At 48.4% G+C, this 19,829-nt stretch overlaps 1 protein-coding gene across 4 annotated transcripts in view; it reads right to left on the reverse strand.

Annotated features, from left to right (window-relative positions):
- Window positions 1-19,829, reverse strand: part of CCDC88C (coiled-coil domain containing 88C) — a 569,522-nt gene that overhangs the window by 377,650 nt on the left and 172,043 nt on the right. For all 4 annotated transcript variants that reach the window (XR_003856192.1, XM_029597798.1, XM_029597797.1 and 1 more), the window contains exon 5: window positions 2,409-2,467. Coding sequence is in view for 3 of the 4 variants with exons in the window: in XM_029597798.1 (XP_029453658.1) it covers window positions 2,409-2,467 (59 nt within the window). In the remaining variant the exon portion in view is untranslated. The remainder of the gene's footprint in view (window positions 1-2,408; window positions 2,468-19,829) is intronic.

Consider the following 19,829-nt stretch of genomic DNA (forward strand, 5'->3'; position numbering starts at 1 on the left):
TTAGATTTAATTTTGCGAGGAACTGGCAGAGGGGTAAGAGATAGATATTAAAGAGGGTAGGGAAGAGGGAAGAGCCTCTGGAGGAGAGCATTGTCTTTCCTCAGGGGGAGAGGGATCTGAAGGCAGATTATCAGAATCCTGGGAAGGGAGTCATCGGTCCAAGGATCATAAAGCTGATCACCAGCTCCCATAGGATCACCAGAAGGAAGGAACGGAGTCAGTCCAGAAGGTTCAGGCCTAGGCATCGATGGTAGAGTAGGCACCGATGGAACCGGTGACATTGACAGGCGAGTCTGTGGTAAAAGTCCAGACGGTCCGGGTATGGGTTCTGGCCTCGGTGAGTCCTCTTCTTCCAATGACAATGGAATCCGAGTAGAAGGTGATGGAAACATCGGTATCCTCTGTTCCGCCGGTGGAAGTGCACAGAGCAACACATCCAGCCTGTCGAGTAGCGGTGCGAGTGCCGTGGGGATCGGATCGGCGACCAGGAATGGCTTCGGTGCCAGTGCTGATGGAGGCTGGAAGCCCTGCTGTGGTTTTCTAATGGCCTCTTGGATCATCCGATCCAATTCCTCGTAGAAATCTGGGGCATGTAAATCCAGTCCCGGAGTAGGAGGCAGCACAGGCATAGCCGAGGGTCCACCGGTGAAAGTGGAATCGCGGCTCCCAGCACCAATGAAAGTGGGGAGTGCCTCGGTGATCCGGTCACAGAGGAGGATGGGGCCTGCTCTAGACAGTATTTCTTCTTTGGTGGCTGTCGACACCGATGCAGAGGGCTTGCCTGGATTGGCGGACTGGGCCTTTGGATGCCGGTGTTGACGCTTCTCACGATGATCTCCTCGGTCCTTTTCCGGGGCCGAAGAGGTCGACGCCTTCGGAGTAGTCGGCGCCGGAAGGGCCGCACCGGTGTCCCCGCCATTGAGAAGTTGATGGCACCAGCTCGGACGATGTCGAAACTGAGTCGGCGGCTTCGCCTGAAAGAGAAACTCAATTTTCTCGGATCAGGCCTTACGGCCCTTCGGCGTCATTTGGGCACATTTGGTGCAGGTTAAGACATCATGGTCTGACCCCAAACACAATACACAAACCCTGTGCGGGTCTGTGATGGACACTGTCAGAGGACAATCGGGGCACCAACGAAAACCCGATGCCATGGCTTCGACAAAAATTTAGCCGTGGTGCGATCAATGGCTGGTAGGCCCTGAAGGGAAAACTCGACAGGAATCGACCGCAAATGAGGGTAGCGCCTTACCTTACAACCGCGGACTACGGAATAGATAAGGGGACCCTTATGGGGTAGAATTTGTTTGAAATTTTTGAAAAACATTTCGTGAGGATAATTCCTGTCAAGAATCTCTAGAGAGCTCATTAACCCACGTAGCTACTGCTGCGCAGAAAAAAAAGAGACTGAAGGGGGACCCCTGCTGGTTGTAGGGTTAGTGCCATGCTGGGCATGCCCAGTAGGTGCCAGTGAAAGGGCTCCATCCTGTCACCCATGTGTGAGGACTACCATCCTGCTTGTCCTGTGAGAAATTATGGATCCATAAAGGCTAGAGGATTGGAATGAAGAGAAGAGCCATGGGGGGTGGCTTGCTGGAATGGTGGCTACTACCTGGTGATTACTACCCTTACTCAATAAGCCTTCACAAGGTTAATGCAACTCCAACATTGCTCTCTGATTCAACGGCAAGAGGAAATATGGAAAAGAGGATTTGCATTCAGACAACCACCAAGGAGGACTGAATTACACAGTCTGGGTAAACAAGCATGGGGTAGCTTGCTTATTGCAGCAATTACTACCCTAAACCAATTAAGCCTGATACTTTACTTTGAATGCATATACAGCATTCTTCTCTGCTTCAATGGCAGGGGAAATATAGAAAAGAGGATTTACATTCAGACAACATCCAACAAGGCACTGATTTGTGCAGTCTGCATAAACAAACATCGGGTTAACTTGCTTGATGCGGCAGTTACTACCCTTAACCCTTATGCTTCACCTTTGATGCAAATCCAACATTACTCTCCGCATCAACAGCAGGGGGTGGCAGGAAATTCGAATCAAGTAGTTACCAACAAGGGCCCTGAACTTGGTGGTCAGTGAAACAGATAAGTATGGGGAAAATAAGTGTGGGAGCTTGCTGGGCAGACTAGATGGGCCATTTGGTCTTTTTCTGCCGTCATTTCTATGTTTCTATGAAAGAAAAGTCCATGAACAGTTATTAACTGGGGAGATTTGGGAAAGCCAATGCTTATCCCTGGGAGTGTGACAAGAAATAGATCAACTATTGGGGATCTGATGGGTACTTGTGGCCTGGATTGGCCACTGTTAGAGACAAAATGCTGGGCTCGATGGACCTTGGTCTGACCCACATGGTATTTATGTTCTTACTATATGGTAAACTTACCTGCACAGCACAGCCCAACATCAGTAGCAAAACTTTCTTCATTTCATCCATACTTTTACCTAGGTGAAAAAAAAATAGAATGTAACAAGCTCCAAATGTGCTGCATTTACTACGGCTACCAATTATGCCAAAGAATAGTTTTAAAAGAAGCACCGTGTTTTAGCCAACTCTAAAATTAACAGTGTGATGATTTTCCCTGTGGGATGTAGCACTGTTCATTAAACTATGAACTTATTAAAAAATTACAAAAAAAAATTTAAAGTGAAATCTGGACTTTGCTCAAGGTCCCAGAAAAACTGTCTTACAGAGGAAAATCTCTCTTTCAAAGATGCTTTTTTTTCTCTGAAGCTGTGCTTCTGACATTGATTGATGCAGACCTGATACAGTCTAGCAGAGAGAAAGTGATTACAGTTCCTGGTATAGGCTACTCTTCAAATATCAAGAAAGCTCGACCAGCCCAGTGGCAAGTGCTGTGTACTGCTATGCAAGAGGTCCCTGGTTCAATCAGGTCTTCCATTCTCCAGATTGGCTGGGGATGCTACAGAAGCAGCATTCACAGCCCCTGAGGGAGATGGGGGAGGAAGTCTTGGTCATCACTCAAGGATGACACCTAGTGACCAGATTTAGGGCCCAGAATTGCAGGGCTCCAGAGAGAGACCTAATGCTTGGCCTCCAACCCAGCACCATCTCTGTAATGACCAGAAAGATACATCTCTTTGTTGGGAAATCTGGTGCCATGAAGGTTCATGGCACCAGATTGTAGCCTTGGTTCTAACTGAACAAGATTTTAATGTTAAGTAGAGCTAATATTTAATTAACCTTTTAAGATTAAACAATTGTTATTATTTCAGGGTTTCCCCAGACAGGTAAGAGATAAGCACAAACACGATCCGTCTGCAGCAGTCTTGTAAGTTTCAACCAAGTGAGGCGAATGGGCCTGATGAGAACATGGTGTACCAGTAACGAGGAAAGACCACTAGACAGGGACTGCAGAACAAATTTAAGGGATATCGGACCAGCCAACAGACCAATGAAAGAGGACATGTCCAATAACCAATCTCTAACATGAAGATTACTGGCCAAATTGTAGAAGGAAATCAGGAACTCCCAGTCCCCCCCAACCCCATCTCTCCCGCAGCCAAGTCAAAGGGACTCTGGCCTGAGCTGAGCTTGGTCAAGCTGCTGCAAATCAACCAGTCTCATCTGAAGAGGTAAATTTTGAAATAAGTAGATCCACTTGGGGAGAGGAGACATCTTAAAAAGATTAACACGGCCCCCCAAAGATAAGTCCAAAGCTGTAAATTATCCTGAGTGGCCTTAAGCAAAGGGAGAACATTAACTTTATAAAGACGATCAAGCGTACGGGAAATCACAACCCCAAGATAAGTAATGGTGTCAAGAGCCCATTGAAGGGGAAAATCCTCATCCCAGGCGCTCCGGATAAGCCAGGGCCATAGATTTATTCATGTTGAGACAGAACCCTGAGAAAACTCCAATTAATTAACCTTTTTATGTTAGTTAGAACAGGTTTTAACTGAGCAAGATGTTAAGCATTTAATTCGAATTACTACTACTACACTACTATTCTACTACTACTACGACGATGAACTGGCTTCCATTGGGCTATAGTACCACATGCTTTCACCTTCAACTACTCAGATTTTTCCCTCTCTCTTTTATATCCCCCTCTCAACGCAGCCCAACCATTACACCAACAGTCCTGGAAACTAGCTTACACAGTCACCAAGTCTGGCCTAGGCATCGCCATTAAGCAACAGTGGAGACTCCTTTCTCTTCCTTTGCAGCATTCCTAGCTAGCCTTGGCTTCAGAAGCCTGGACTGGGAAATCAAACCTGTCCCTTCTGCATGGCAGTGTGCAACAATTACCACCATGCTGTCCATATGAACATTTTAAAGTAAATTTTATTTGCTGAAAAGTGTACGGCTATGTAATTAAACAGGAAAATATTTCAAATCACAGAACTGCTAGTATCGCCAGAGTAAAAAAATCTGGGGTGGGTTTTGTTTTGTTTTTTAAAGTCCAATAGAATGTTATTATAATTTGTGTTTCTGTATGCAAATAGTTGTTTACCATTCTTATCCTTACTTTTAAAAAAGAATTTAAGAGAACAGCAAGCAATGTTTATTTTTGTATTTACAAATTTATTCCATTTTCCATTACAAAAATATTAAATTGTTTAAATACACCCAAAGGGGAAAATAAAATAAAAAATGTATTAAACGTATCTTCTATATCTATATATATTGTTCTTAGATAACTAATGTGGCATGTATCTGTCCAGCACCAGCAGTGGAGTCAGGGAGCAAGCACAGGCCCTGTAACATGCACAAATGTGGCATGCATTGGCAGTATGGGCTGCACAAAGGCCCAGGCATTTTTTTTTCCATCTCCCCTGCTTGTAGGCGACAAGGGGAACTGGAGGCACAGGTAGGCATGGCCAGAGAACAGAGGCCCCGTGAACAACCCAAACAGCTGTTATAACTGGATTGGCTCACGCGGATCTGCAGCAAGGACATAGCAGCAGGAGTGAAGAAATGGGATAGTGGTGAGGTTGGGCTGAAGGAGGAGAGTATGCTGAAATGGGGCAGGGTGGGGGGAAGTGTTAGCATGGGGCTAGGCAGATGGAGAGAGAGAACTAGGGAGCTGGGGAGGAAAACTGCTAGGCTCAAGCTGGACAGAGGATGGCAAGAGTGTTGAGGGTCAACAATGGAAGAGGGCAGCAATATACCCTCCACTGAATTTTCAACAGCTGACAGCTAGTCATAATATATATGCTTGGCTTTAGTTCACTGCATATAGTTTGTGCTGTTAGGGACTAGTGGGTGCACTTGCACACCTCACAAGCTATATCCAGATACCGCAAAGTCCATTCCTCCATAGGCTCCTCAGTATTTATAGAGGTGGGGGGAGGGGGGGTGAAGAGGAGTTGGTCAGGTGCACATGTATGCATTAGTATGTATGTGCATCCTCCAGCTACTACTCACTGACATACCCAGCTGCCTTGCAAACTCCACATGCTAAGAATATTTTCCACTATGCACAGAGCTCCAAAGCAGGATGCCAGCCTTTACACTTCCAGCCCATGCAGGCTGACAGAGAGAAAGTGACAGCAATCCAGGATGGAAGAAAAGACTAATACAAGGAGAGAAGCAACCTAGAAGACCACAACATACAAATTAACTACACAGCTAGGTAAGAGGAAAGGATGGGGTGGGGGGGGGGGGGGCTCCTCAGTGTAGAGCAAACAAATACCACAGTATAAAGCAAAATTGCTTACCTTGTAATAGGTGTTATCCCAGGACAGCAGGATGTAGTCCTCACATATGGGTGACGTCACCGGAGACCAGCGCGGGAAATCTTTTTGTCAAAGTTTCTAGAAACATTTGACTGGCCCTGTGAGGCCACTGAGCATGCCCAGCATGCCATGATATTCTCTGCCACAGGGGTCTCTCTTCAGACTGGTATGTAGCAAAAAGGTTTAGCAAAAATAAAATAATAAATGGAATGAGACCCAACTCTGCAGGGTGGTGGGTGGGTTCTGTGAGGACTACATCCTGCTGTCCTGGGATAACACCTATTACAAGGTAAGCAATTCTGCTTTATCCCAGGACAAGCAGGATGCTAGTCCTCACATATGGGTGATTAGCAAGCCAGAGGCTGAGTCATTTTGTATTGAGGCAACAGTGAAGTATTGCTGTTGAAATGAGTTAGCCGTGGATTACAGCAGGTTGGATGTAGAAGGAGTTGGGATTATGCTGGAAACAAGTTCTTCAAGACAGATTGTCCATAGGCTGAATCTTGTCGTCCTTGTTTGTCCAAACAGTAATGAGCTGCAAAGGTGTGAAGAGAACTCCATGTTGCTGCTTTACATATGTCAAGAATTGGCACTGAACGATAGTGTGCTACTGAGGTTGACATTGCTCGTACTGAATGGGCCTTTACCCGCCCTTGGAGAGGAAGGCCTGCTTTTTCATAGCAAAACTGTATGCAATCTGCTAGCCAATTGGATATAGTATGTTTACCCACCGGTTTTCTCTGGTTTGTTTGGATCATAAGATACAAACATTTGTGTGGATTTTCTGTGGACTGCAGTGCAGTTGATATAGAATGCTAGTGCACGTTTACAGTCCAAGGAATGTAAGGCTATTTCTCCTGAATGAGAATGGGGCCTTGGAAAGAATGTGGGTAAAACTATGGATTGGTTCAAGTGGAATTCTGTGACCACTTTGGGAAGGAATTTTGGATGTGTACAAAGGACCACTCTGTCATGTAGGAACTTTGTATAGGGTGCGTACGTGACAAGTGCTTGTAGCTCACTAACCCTTCTAGCTGATGGCTAATGGCTATGAGGAAGATAGTCTTCCATGTGAGATATTTCAGGTCACAAGAATCTATGGGTTCAAAAGGAGAACGCATTAGTCTTGTTAAAACCAGATTCAGGTCCAATTGTATGACTGGTGGCCGAATTGGTGGTTTAAGATGAGTTAAACCTCTCATAAATCTATTTTCGAGAGGTTGTGTGGAAATAGGTGCATCTCCCATCTTGTTATGGTAAGCTGAGATTGCACTTAGATGTACTCTTACAGAAGAAGTCTGGAGACCAGATTCTGACAGATGGTATAAGCAGTCTAGTAGAGAAGTAGTGGGGCAGGTGAAAGGATCGATATCCTTTTGCCTGCACCACAAAGTAAACAGTTTCCATTTTGAAGAATATTTATTTCGTGTGGAAGGTTTACGTGAAGCTATAAGCACTTGAGATATACTTTTTGAAAGATTGAGAGGTTGCAGGATCAAGCTTTCAACATCCATGCTGTCAGGGATAGGGACTGAAGGTTGGGATGGCACAGCAGACCCTGATCCTGAGTTATGAGAGTGGGAGCCAGTCCCAGACGAATAGGATCCCTGACAGAGGTCTAGAAGTGTGGGAAACCTTACTCGTCGAGGCCAATACGGGGCTATGAGTATCATGGACCCCTTGTCCTGTTGTAGCTTCACTAGAGTTTTGGTTATGAGCGGTATTGGAGGATACACGTATAGTAGGCCTGAGCTCCAAGGGCGAGCAAAGGCATCCTTGGCTGGCTGATTCTGTCGGTTGTGTAGAGAGCAGAATTTGTCTACTTTGTGATTCAGATGTGACGCAAAGAGGTCTATTGTCGGTTGGCCCCAACGCTGAAAGATCCTGGTCTTGGTGGCTGGAATTGACGACTGAGGCGATCTGCCACTAGATTGTGAATGCCTGCTAGATAAGTGGCCCGGAGGAACATTGAATGTGTTAGTGCCCAGGCCCAAATCTGTGCAGCTTTTTGACAAAGGAGATACGAGCCCGTACCTCCCTGTTTGTTTATGTACCACATGGCTACTGTGTTGTCTGTTTGGATGAGAACAGTCTTATGTGAAAGGCAGTCCTTGAATGCATGTAGCGCATAACGTATAGCTCGAAGCTCCAGGAAATTGATTTGAAATGTTGCTTCGAGTTTTGTCCAAGTCCCTTGAGTTTGGAGAGTGTCTATGTGAGCTCCCCAACCCAAGGTGGATGCATCTGTAGTTAAAGTTATTTGTGGGACTGGTTGCTGAAAAGGTAGGCCTTTGCGCAAGTTGTTCATGTTTGTCCACCAAAGTAGAGATGATCTTAGTTGGTGGGTCACTTGAATTGATGTAGTGGTTGAATGGCTTGGATCCATTGTGATTGTAAAGTCCATTGGGTAACTCTCATGGTGAGCCGTGCCATAGGAGTGACATGAACTGTGGAGGCCATATGGCCTAATAAAGTTAGAAACTGATGAGCTGTCATTTGGTTCTGTAAGTAAATGGATCTTGCTAGTAGAGTGAGTGTCTGTGCTTGATCTACAGGTAGAATGGCCTTTGCTAGATTGGTGTTCAATTCTGCTCCTATGAATTGAAGCAGGTGAGTTGGAGTGAGATGGGATTTTTGATAATTGATGAGAAATCCCATGGAGTGAAGTAGGGCAATTTTTCGATTCAGAGAAGCGAGAGCTTCCTGCTGAGATGGACTCTTGAGCCAGTCGTGCAGATATGGGAAAACATGGACACCTTTGTGCAAGTGTCCTGCTATTACTGCCAGACATTTAGTAAAGACTCTAGGAGCAGATGCAAGTCCAAATGGTAGAACTCTGTATTGGAAATGTTGATGGCCCACCATGAAGCGCAGGTACTTGCGATGAGGAGGGAAGATTGGAATGTGAGCGTAAGCGTCTTGAAGATCCAGAGAACAAAGCCAATCTCCTGTTTGAAGTAGTGGAAGCATGGTACCTAGAGAAACCATCCTGAATTTTTCTTTTTTCAGATATTTGTTGAGATTTCTGAGGTCTAGGATGGGACGTAGGCCTCCGGTTTTCTTTGGGATGAGGAAATACCGGGAATAGAATCCTCTGCCCTGCTGAGTCCGGGGCACTGGTTGTACAGCCCTGGCTCTCAGAAGGATGGATAATTCTACTTGTAGTTGAAGTAGTTGAGAATTTTGTTGTGGGAAAAAATGTGGTGGAGATTCTGGAGGAATTGAGGAAATTTAGTTTGTAACCTCGAGAGACTAACTTTCTCCTGGATGAGAATGGGGCCTTGGAAAGAATGTGGGTAAAACTATGGATTGGTTCAAGTGGAATTCTGTTATGTGCGGCCAATGTGTGTGAAAATAGGATACTCTTCCTCCCACTGGCAGATCTGGTCGAGGATTTAGGGGATGGATTTATTCTCTGGCCTGTATTTCAAAAGCCCGCCACTGGGCCTGTCTGTGCAGGAGGTTGCGGACGGGTAGGCCTAGGCTGTCTGGCCTGGGATCGTTGTTGTGGCCTGGTTGACCTACCCCTAGAGTGTTTGGGGGTAGTATCCCCGAGGCCTGGCGTCGAGGTTTTTTAAACCTCAGACAAGAGGCTGTTGGGCTGGGCTTCACAGTAAAAATTTTGTTTCCTTGTAAATGTTTCCTTTCAAAGGGTAATGAATGCTTTGTGTTTTTTACGTCAGACCAGTTAAAAGAATTTATAGATGCCAGGAAAATTAACATCTTAACCCAGTAAGATTGATATGGAGTATTGGTAATTTGTATCCGCCAGTGTTTATATAGTTTATTCTTGTGTTGTACTTCCTTAAAAGATTTCATACTTCCTCCCCACTATCAGCTCGATACAGTAAAGTTCAGTTGAAGATTTCTCGTCTGTAACGAGCTCGCTGCGCACAATTCGGACGCGTAAGGCAAACCAGCGATACAGTCTCCAGTTTTGCGCGTCCGTAGCGCTTCTTAAAACAGACGCGTAACCCTTCCCGCACCCGGCATGTAAATGAACGAATTAGCTGTATAATGAAGGAATTAGCTATTCCCCTCCGATACCGTAACGGGCACTCAGGTTCTCTCATTAGTAACGCACTGTTTTGCCGCGGCCGTAACGTGTTAGTTTACCGCCTCCCCCTAGTAGGAGTTAGGACTGTGAGTCTAGTAACAAATCCATCGACACCGCTTAAGATACTCAAAAACAATAAAACACAATTTAAAAAAAAAAGCGATACAGAGATGATCGAGAAAATGTAATGATGTGGGACACATAAAACCTGTCAGAAGAAAAAATAAAAATTTTTAAATACCTGTCGGAGGGCCGCGTGGTTCCAGGCGGCCGGCGGCGGCGGGAGCCGGGTGGTCGCGTGTTAAATCTAGGCCGCGGGCGGGTGGGCGCCTGTTCCAGGCAGCGGCGGCGGGGGGACACACATTAGTTCGAGACTGCCGGCGGGCGTCGGGTGGTCGCGTGTTAAATCTAGGCCGGGTCCGCACAGGCGCGCATTCATTCACTGCCGGTGGGGGCTGCCTCTCCGGCAGCCCCCACCGGCAGTGAATGAATGCGCGCCTGTGCGACCCCTGCGATTCGGCGCTCAAGGCGTGACGTCACGGCATGTGACTGCCTTGAGCGCCGAATCGCAGGGGTCGCACAGGCGCGCATTCATTCATTCACTGCCGGTGGGGGCTGCCGGAGAGGCAGCCCCCACCGGCAGTGAATGAATTCATTCATCCAGGCAGAGGAGCCGGCTGCTTTCGCCACTGGCTCCTCCGCCTGGATGAATGAATGCGCGCCTGTGCGGACCCGGCCTAGATTTAACACGCGACCACCCGCCGCCCGTCTCGAACTAACGCGTGTCCCCCCGCCGCCGCTGCCTGGAACAGGCGCCCACCCGCCCGCGGCCTAGATTTAACACGCGACCACCCGGCTCCCGCCGCCGCCGCCACCGGCCGCCTGGACCCACGCGGCCGTCTGAAACTAACGCGCGTCCACCCACTCCCCCCCCCCCCCCCCGGAACAGGCGCCCACCCGCCCGCGGCCTAGATTTAACACGCGACCACCCGGCTCCCGCCGCCGCCGGCCGCCTGGACCCACACGGCCGTCTGAAACTAACGCGCGTCCACCCGCCGCCCGGAACAGGCGCCCACCCGCCCGCGGCCTAGATTTAACATGCGACCACCGGCCCCCCGGATCACGCCGGCCGCCTGGACCCACGCGGCCCTCCGACAGGTATTTAAAAATTTTGATTTTTACACTTCCTGGTGCCTGTCATTTCAAATGTCATTTGAAATGACAGGTACCAGCGCACCCAGGTTAATGTATAGGCGCTGTATTAAGCGCCTATACAGTAAAATGGGTTACGCGGGCATAACCCTTCCCTACCGCTTTAAAGCCGCGGCATGCATTTGCATGCGATTAGAGGAGAGTATCGGGGAGTTAGTGAAGAGAACTGTGCATGCGGGGAGGAAGGGTGCGCCTGACACTACCTGACACTACCGCACTGTTTCTACCGCGGCCTTACTGGATCGACCTGTATATATTCTGCTGGGAGTGGGAATTCATGGTTGAGAGTAAATAATGTATAATTATGTGATTACCCTAACTTGTTTCTTATTTTTCTTTTTTACTTTCCTTTTATGAAAAGGATTAATGTAAAGTTAGGAGTAAAGACTTTGTTCATGTTATTAAGAACCCACTGTATTTCTTTATAAGCAAATAATATTTTATGTATTGAAAAATATAAATAAAGAATTAAAAAAAAAAAAGAAGTACTTATAACAGTATATCGTCAGAATGAGCACATATGACTTCTGTACGCCAAAAGTAAAAGTAAACCTTTGAACTCTTCCTGCTTCCGTTTGTAAGCCCTATATACCTTAAATTTGAAATAACTTTATTCCTCAATCAAACACATGGACAGACAGGAGAAGTCAAATATTGGTACACATATTGTTTTCTACCAAAGTGTCTTGGCATAGCAAGATTATTCCTTAATTTAAAATAGACGTGTAATAAAAATGTATTCCCAAGTTTCATTTAATTTATGCTTACTGCTATCTTTTAAGAAATTATACTCTACAAGAGATCACTTATAAAATGAAAATTCATATTTGAGAAAATCTTTTATAAAAATGTTTTGTTTGCATACAATACAAAATCCTCATACAAAAATTTAATATATGGAATATACAATTCCTAAACCTAAAAACCCCTGTTCTTCAACCTCTCCTCATAAGTCATTTTATGTAGACCATCCACCTTTTTGGTCACCCTTCTCTGGACCGCCCCCATCCTGTCTCTGTCCCTTTGGAGATACGGTCTCCAGAACTAAACAGTACTCCAGGTGAGGCCTCACCAAGGCCCTGTACAAGGGGATCATCACTTCCTTTCTCTTACTAGATATTCCTTTCTCTATGCAGACCAGCATTCTTCTGGCTGTAGTTATCGCCTTGTCATATTGTTTTGCCGACTTCAGATCGTTAGACACTATCACCCCAAGGTCTCTCTCCTGCTCTGTGCACATCAGCCCTTCACCCCCCACCCCCCCAAATACAGTTCTTTCAGATTTCCACACCCCATATGCATTCAAGTCAGAGATAAGATCTGGCTGCCTACAAAGAATCTATGCCTTAAGTTTCCATGTGCTAAGCTTGGTCCCAAGAACATAGGGCCAGATGGCATTGAGAATATCAATTCAATAACCATATGTCTTCAGCTTCCCAACACACGATACCGTTTTCATTTCATGTCTCCTTGTTGAAGCCAGCCACACAGATCCTTTCAATAGACAAGGAGCACCTCTGGATCTGGTTCTGGTCGATGGCCAGCCTGAATTTGAGGTTGAGGAGATTGTTATGGGACACTCTAGAATAAGAAAATTATTCCTCACCTGCTAATTTTCGTTCCTGTAGTACCATGGATCAGTCCAGATGGTGGGTTATGTTCCCCGTCCAGCAGATGGAGTCAGAATAAAAACTTGAGAGGGGGCACTATATAAGCCCCTCCCCTTTCCTCAATCTTCAGTAAACTAGACTAGCAAAGCCAACAAGAGAGGAGATAGAGGGATCAAGTAAAGAGAAGCCCGAAAACAAGGCCAAAAAAGTGAAATTTGACTAAACTTTACCCCAGAGGGAACTTGCCAACAGAACGTGAACCATAACTAACACTGGAAAAAATCCCAGGAAACAGAGAGAAATAACAGAGAGACTGACCTTCGAGCGGAGTCAACAATCCCAACTGAGAAGAGAAAAACCCCATAAAATACAGGGAGGGCATCTGGACTGATCCATGGTACTACAGGAACGAAAATTAGCAGGTGAGGAATAATTTTCTTTTCCCTGTACGTACCAGGATCAGTCCAGGCGGTGGGATGTACCAAAGCTTCCCTTACTATGGGTGGGCCACAGACAGCCCCGCTCGAAGGACTCTATCCCCAAAAGAATCCAAACCTGGCGCCCGGACATCTAAACGATAGTGGAGCGCGAAGGTGTGGAGAGACGTCCACGTGGCCGCCCTGCAGATCTCCTGGGGAGATACCGAAGAACTTTCCACCCAGGAAGTCGCCTGGGACCGAAGTGAATGTGCCCGAACAGAAATTGGAGGGATTTTCCCAGCCCCAAGATATGCGGCTGAGATCGCCCCTTTGAGCCAACGGGCAACAGTTGCTTTGGAGGCCAGATGACCCTTCCGAGGACCTGACCAGAGTACGAATAAGTGGTCCGAGAGACGAAACTCGTTAGTGACCGATAGATATTGAAGGAGACACCTTCTGACATCAAGCTTGCGGAGTTCCCTGGGTTCCGTCAAAGCGAAGGAAGGCAAATCGACAGATTGGTTAATATGGAAAGCTGAGACTACTTTTGGTAAGAACGACAGGACCGTGCGTAAAGAGACCCCTTCATCAGTAAAGCGAAGATATGGCTCCCGACAAGACAATGCCTGAAGCTCCGAAATATGATGGGCCGAACAGATAGCCACCAGAAATAGTGTCTTGAGGGTGAGATCCTTGATAGAAGCCAACCTAAGAGGCTCGAAAGGCGGCCCGCTCAGTATACGAAGTACTAAGTTAAGATTCCAAGACGGACAAGGTGGCCTCAAGGGTGGCTTCAGGTGTCTAGCACCTTGCAGAAAACGTACAATATCTGGGTGAGCCGACAGCCTTGAGTCCTGCCCATTGTGCAGGAAAGCCCCTAACGCCGCAACTTGTACCCTAAGTGAATTATAGGCTAACCCCAAATCCAGACCGGCCAGCAAGAAGGAAAGGACTTGCGTCACCGAAGCAGAGACCGGATGAATAGAACGCTCCTGGCACCATACCTCAAAGACTTTCCAGACGCGCACGTAAGTGACAGAGGTAGATGTCTTGCGTGCCCTTAGGAGAGTGGAAATCACTCCCTCGGAGTATCCACGGCGTCTCAACATGCGCCTCTCAAAAGCCTAGCCGCAAGACAGAAGCGATCTGCCTGCTCGAAAAATATAGGACCCTGTCGCAGTAGGTGGAAGAGATGATTGAGCCGCAGGGGTCCCTCCGCCGCTAGATGAAGAAGGTCCGCAAACCAGGGCCGTCGGGGCCATTCCCGTGCCACTAAAATGACTGGACCTGGATGGCTCTCTATGCTACGGAGAACCTTCTCCACCAGGGGCCACGGAGGGAAGACATACAGTAAGATCTTCTGAGGCCACAGTAGAACCAGGGCATCGACTCCTTCCGCCCCGTATTCTCTTCGTCGGCTGAAGAATCGAGGGGCCTTTGCGTTTGCGGCCATGGCCATGAGGTCCATGTGAGGAGTCCCCCAGCGGGAGGTTATTAGACTCATCGCTTCCTCGGAAAGCTCCCATTCTCCGGGATCTAAGCGCTGTCGGCTTAAGAAGTCCGCCTGTATTTTGTCCACGCCCGCAATGTGAGAGGTTGCCAGACGACTCAAGTTGACCTCCGCCCACTGCATCAGTCTGTCCGCTTCCAGCGAGACGTGACGGCTCCTTGTGCCCCCCTGACGGTTGATGTACGATACCGTGGTCGCGTTGTCTGATAGGACCCTGACCGCCTGATGGCAGACCAAGGGAAGAAATTCCTGCAACGCCAGGCGCACCGCTCTCGTTTCCAGACGGTTGATGGGCCACCGGGACTGTTCTGCTGTCCAAGTGCCCTGAATGGAATCCGCCCCGCAGATCGCTCCCCAGCCGGTCAGACTTGCGTCCGTGGTGATGACCACCCAGTCTGGGACCTCCAGGGAGACCCCTCATGCTAGGTGGCGAGGAACCAGCCACCAGCGGAGACTGAGCCTTGCAACAGTCTGTATTGGGAGAACCTCCTGAAATTCCCGCGACACTGGCTTCCAACAGGATAACAAGGCCCACTGAAGAGGACGCAGATGCGCAAACGCCCACGGGACTAGGTCTATGGTGGAGGCCATGGACCCCAGTACCTGTAAGTTGTTCCATGCTGTGGGTGCCTGGAGAGATTGGAACTGGAGGATCTGTTCGCGCAAGGCATGTGCCCGGTCCTCGCTTAGAAACGAAACACCTGTCCCAGTTTGGTATCGAAGCGCGCACCCAGAAAATTCAACGACTGGGATGGAGAGAGGCTGCTCTTGGGAAAGTTGATGATCCACCCTAGGGACCGAAGTAATCGCACCACCTTGCTGACTGCTTGGACCCCCTCAGTTCGAGATTTTGCCTGGATAAGCCAGTCGTCCAGGTAAGGGTGCACCAGAACCCCATCTCGGCGCAGGGCTGTGGCCACAACCACCATAATCTTTGTAAAAACCCATGGAGGTCGCCAAACCGAACGGGAGTGCTTGAAACTGAAAATGCTGTCCTAGAATTCTGAAACGAAGATAGCGGTGGTGCGCCCTGTGAATTCCGTTATATCCAAGGATGCGAGGAATTCCCCTGGGTGGACCACCGCCAGCACTGAGCGTAGAGTTTCCATACGGAAATGTGGGACCCGGAGGTACTGGTTGACAGTCTTGAGGTCCAGGATGGGCCGAAAATTGCCCTCTTTCTTGGGCACCACAAAATAAATGGAATAATGACCCCGACCCAGTTCGGCAGCAGATACTGGGGTAATTGCCCCCAAAGAGAGAGAAGACTGTCGAGAGTTTGCCGGACTGCTTGTCTCTTGAGAAAAGAGCCGCAGAGGGAGAAAAGAAACCTGTAGCCGTGTCTTAAGATATCCAGGACCCACTGATCAGACATGATTCGGGCCCATTCCCCGTAGAAGCGGGCAATGCAACCCCCCAGTCTGGAAATCGGATCGCAGGTCAGCCTGGCATCTTTGGAGTTTTGAGGAAGAACTCTGGGGCTGTCCTCCCTTGCCAGGCCTGCGGCTCCGAAAGGACCGGTTCCAGGTCTGCGAACGAAAAGGAGAAGTCCGAGACTGTTGATGCTGCTGTTGCTGCTGTCTGGAAGGACGGTATCGTCGTTGAGTATGGGAGCGATACCTGGTGGAGCTGAAGGACCTAGATGTCTGCGGCCTGTCCTCCGGAAGCTTGTAAATCGCATTCTCATTGAGGGACTTGATGATCTGGTCCAAGTCCTCTCCAAAGAGAAACTTACCTTTAAAAGGAAGGGAGCCTAAGCGTGTTTTGGAAGAGGCATCCGCTGACCAGTTTCGCAACCACAGAAGCAGACGGGCCGAGACCGCAGTGACCATCGATCGGCCTGGACCCGAAGGAGGTCATAGAAGGCATCTGCTCCATAGGCGAGCACGGATTCTAAACGATCCGCCTGCTGAGCTTCAGCATCCGGAAGAACCTGGGAGGTGAGCAATTGTTGAACCCAGAGTCCCGCTCTTTGTGCAAGAAAACTGCAGATGGTCGCTCGGAGGCCCAATGCTGAAACCTCAAAGATTCTTTTGAGATAAACCTCCAACTTCCTGTCCTGGAGATCCTTGAGCGCTGTACCGCCCGTGACCGGGATTGGTAGTGCTCTTAGTTACGGCCGAAACTGCGGAATCCACAGCAGGAACTTTGAGGAGCTCCAAAAAATCTTCTGGCAGAGGATAAAGTTTGTTCATTGCTCTACTGACCTTGAGAGAGGCCTCCGGAGAATCCCATTCTGTAGAGATCAGTTGCAAAAAGGTGGGATGAGTTGGAAACGCCTTCGACAGAGGACGAAGGCCTGCCAGCAAAGGGTCCCCCTTTCTGCCCTGACAAGAGGCTGCTACCGGTTCTGGGGGAGCATCAATATCCATTTCCTGGAGAATATGAGGAATTAGATCATCCAGCTCATCATACTGAAAAATTTGTAGGACCCTTGGGTCATCCCCTTCCACCTGAGAAGTGAACGTGGGGTCATCCTCTGCATCCGGGAGCGGGTCCACTGTCGGGGGGTTGCTGGGGCCACCCACTGGGGCCTGCAGGACCCGGGAGGGTCCTGGGTCTCCTGCGTGAGGTAACGCCCTATCCTGGGAAGAAGACCCCTCCAGGGATGATCCCAGACGCGCCCGTTTGGGAGGAGGGAGTCCCCCAGGAGTCTCCAAGGGCTGAGACTTGCACTGTAAGAAAGCCCGGTGCATAAGAAGCACAAACTCGGGCGAAAACTCCAGAGGTCCCTGAGGAAAACTATCCTGGTGCTCCCCTCCACGACCGCCAGGTTCCGGGCCAGGGAGTGGCGCAGAGCCAGAGGGCAACACCGGAGTCGGGCCTTCAGTATCTTCCTCCCCTTCCGAAAACAAAATGGCCGTCGTTCCCGCGCTCAGAGGGAACGGGGCCTGCCGCTTTCGAGACGCGCGGTCCTCACAGCAAGGACCCGCGGACTCGTCCTCCTGTCCTTCGGTGACTTCACCCTCAAAAATGCAGGAGTCACAGAGGCCCTCCCGTGAGAGCAGACCAGCCTGCCTGCCACAGGCAGAACACTCAGAGGAGCGTGGCATGGTCTGTTCGGCTTTTTTTTTTAAAGGACTGACAGGAAAAAGAGCGCGCGATTCGCACTGCAGAAATGCCGCGGGCACACAGGCCACCCCCTCCCCACACCGACCCAGAGAGAGCGCCGAAGGACTAAACCTCCTGGCGTCCGACGGTCCCGGGAGAAGGATTCGCGAACCGTGGGTCGGTAGCGGCTGAAACTAATTTAAAATAACGGGGGAGGGAGGGGGAGTGACTAGCACCACTAGTATGCACCCCGGGTTCGGCCCGAATACAGAGAGTACAACCAGAAAACCTGAGGAAAAATTTATTTATTTATTTATTTTTTTAACACAAGACAATTCCCCAACACTCCCCCAATACCCAAAGAAGGGTGCCCTGAAAAAACGAAGGGGGGGGAATAAAAGAAACAAGGTACAGACCTGGCAGCAAGCACCTCACGACTCAAAAGGCACAAACCTGCTGAGTCTCCTCAGAAAACTAAATTGTTTCAAAATTATACCTTTTACTTATTTACTTGATCCCTTTATGAGAAAAAAAGCAAAAGAAAACAGAAAACTAGAAAACCTGATCTCCTGCACTGGGGACCGCAGAGTCCCCTGCTCACATCTGCTGGAGTCAGAAGAATACTGAAGATTGAGGAAAGGGGAGGGGCTTATATAGTGCCCCCTCTCGAGTTTTTATTCTGACTCCATCTGCTGGACGGGGAACATAACCCACCATCTGGATTGATCCTGGTACGTACAGGGAACTACAGAGTACAATATTTGGTCCTTGGAAGGGGTTTGGCCACAACGAAAGATTTTGGGTTGATGCATTGGACCTACATACACCTCTGCTCTTGAAGACATTTCTTGTAAAGCAATGCAAAGGGCTGTCCAAAGGCCATTCCTGGAAAAGGGGTATTATAAGGATCTACTACTGGATTCTCCTCTGGCCTGCAGATGGCAGTATGGGCTGTTTTGGACTATCTATCCAGTCCTCACTTCTCCATGGTCGCCATCTTGTTTCCTGTATAGACTTGAATTTATACTGAGGCAGTTTCAACAGTCAGTTGCCAGAGCTTCCGGTCATCATACTTTGGCTCCATATCTGCATCCAGAAGACTTTGTCTTGGATTCTACAATAAACACACCTGCCACCTAGCCCTCCTGCTTCTGACTCCATTCTGGGCCTCTTGCACTTTGTTCCTATAAGGGGCTTTCACCATCTCTTGCCTCATTGGCCACCAGCACCCAAGGACTCAACCTGAAGGGAAGGTGACTGGCACAGGCAGAAGACATATCAAGTGGATTTGACTCTCCAGATGCTAGACTGCTCATTTCTTCGATGTCAACCATCGCACAAACACTGTATGCCTTCTGGAGCAGGGAAACATTTACTGTACCCAATTTGTAACTTACCTTAAACTCAGATTTGGAAAAGCAAATAACTAAAATACTAATCTAGAACTGTCAGTAGAATTCACTTATCACAGTAAAACAGTGTTATTAAAACATTTACCAAAATCATACTTGGTATAAATGCAACACATTGCTAAAACCACATCCCAAGGTTTTAAAAATACACCAGGGGAAGGGACTTCATTATACTGGCAGCCAATGCTCCCTCTATTATTGACTGAAGGGGAGGGGGTAGGGATATCCCTCTACCCCCATATTTTTCCTGCTGTAGTACTGCCACTAGGAACCCAAGTTCCATTTTTCTGCTCCTTTATCCCTTGTTCTTTCCATCTTTCATCTCTTTTCCCTTAACTGCCATCTCTTCTCAAATCTTTCAGGTCTTGTCTTATCCCTCCACTCCATTGTACTTCGCCCTTACTGTTCTATTCCATTGTTTCCTATCCCCTCCATCACTTTGTCAGTCTCTTCACCAGCATCTGCTCTCCAGCCATTTTCCCAGCATCCACCCCCCACCCCCCTGCATGCTCCCCGTTTTCTCAGCATACAACGTCCTGCCTTTCCCATCCCTAAGCATCAATCTCTCCTGCCTCTTTCTGCATCTGCCCTCTGTCTTCCTCAGCTAACCTAACAGAGCAGCAGGAGCATATCCCACCACTGCCAACAACTATCCAATGTCTGTACCACTTCTGTTAGCATATTCAAAATTTGTGGGCTGACACAGATGGGACACAGAAGTTGGCGGTGAAGGGAAGGACTATTGTTGCTACTCCCTTCCCGGTCCTGATTTGTGGCCTATGCTGTTATTAGAGGTATGCTTCATAGCCGTGCATTCACCTTAGAAGGAACAG

This window comes from Rhinatrema bivittatum, chromosome 4, assembly GCF_901001135.1.
Source record: "Rhinatrema bivittatum chromosome 4, aRhiBiv1.1, whole genome shotgun sequence".
Lineage (NCBI taxonomy): Eukaryota > Metazoa > Chordata > Amphibia > Gymnophiona > Rhinatrematidae > Rhinatrema > Rhinatrema bivittatum.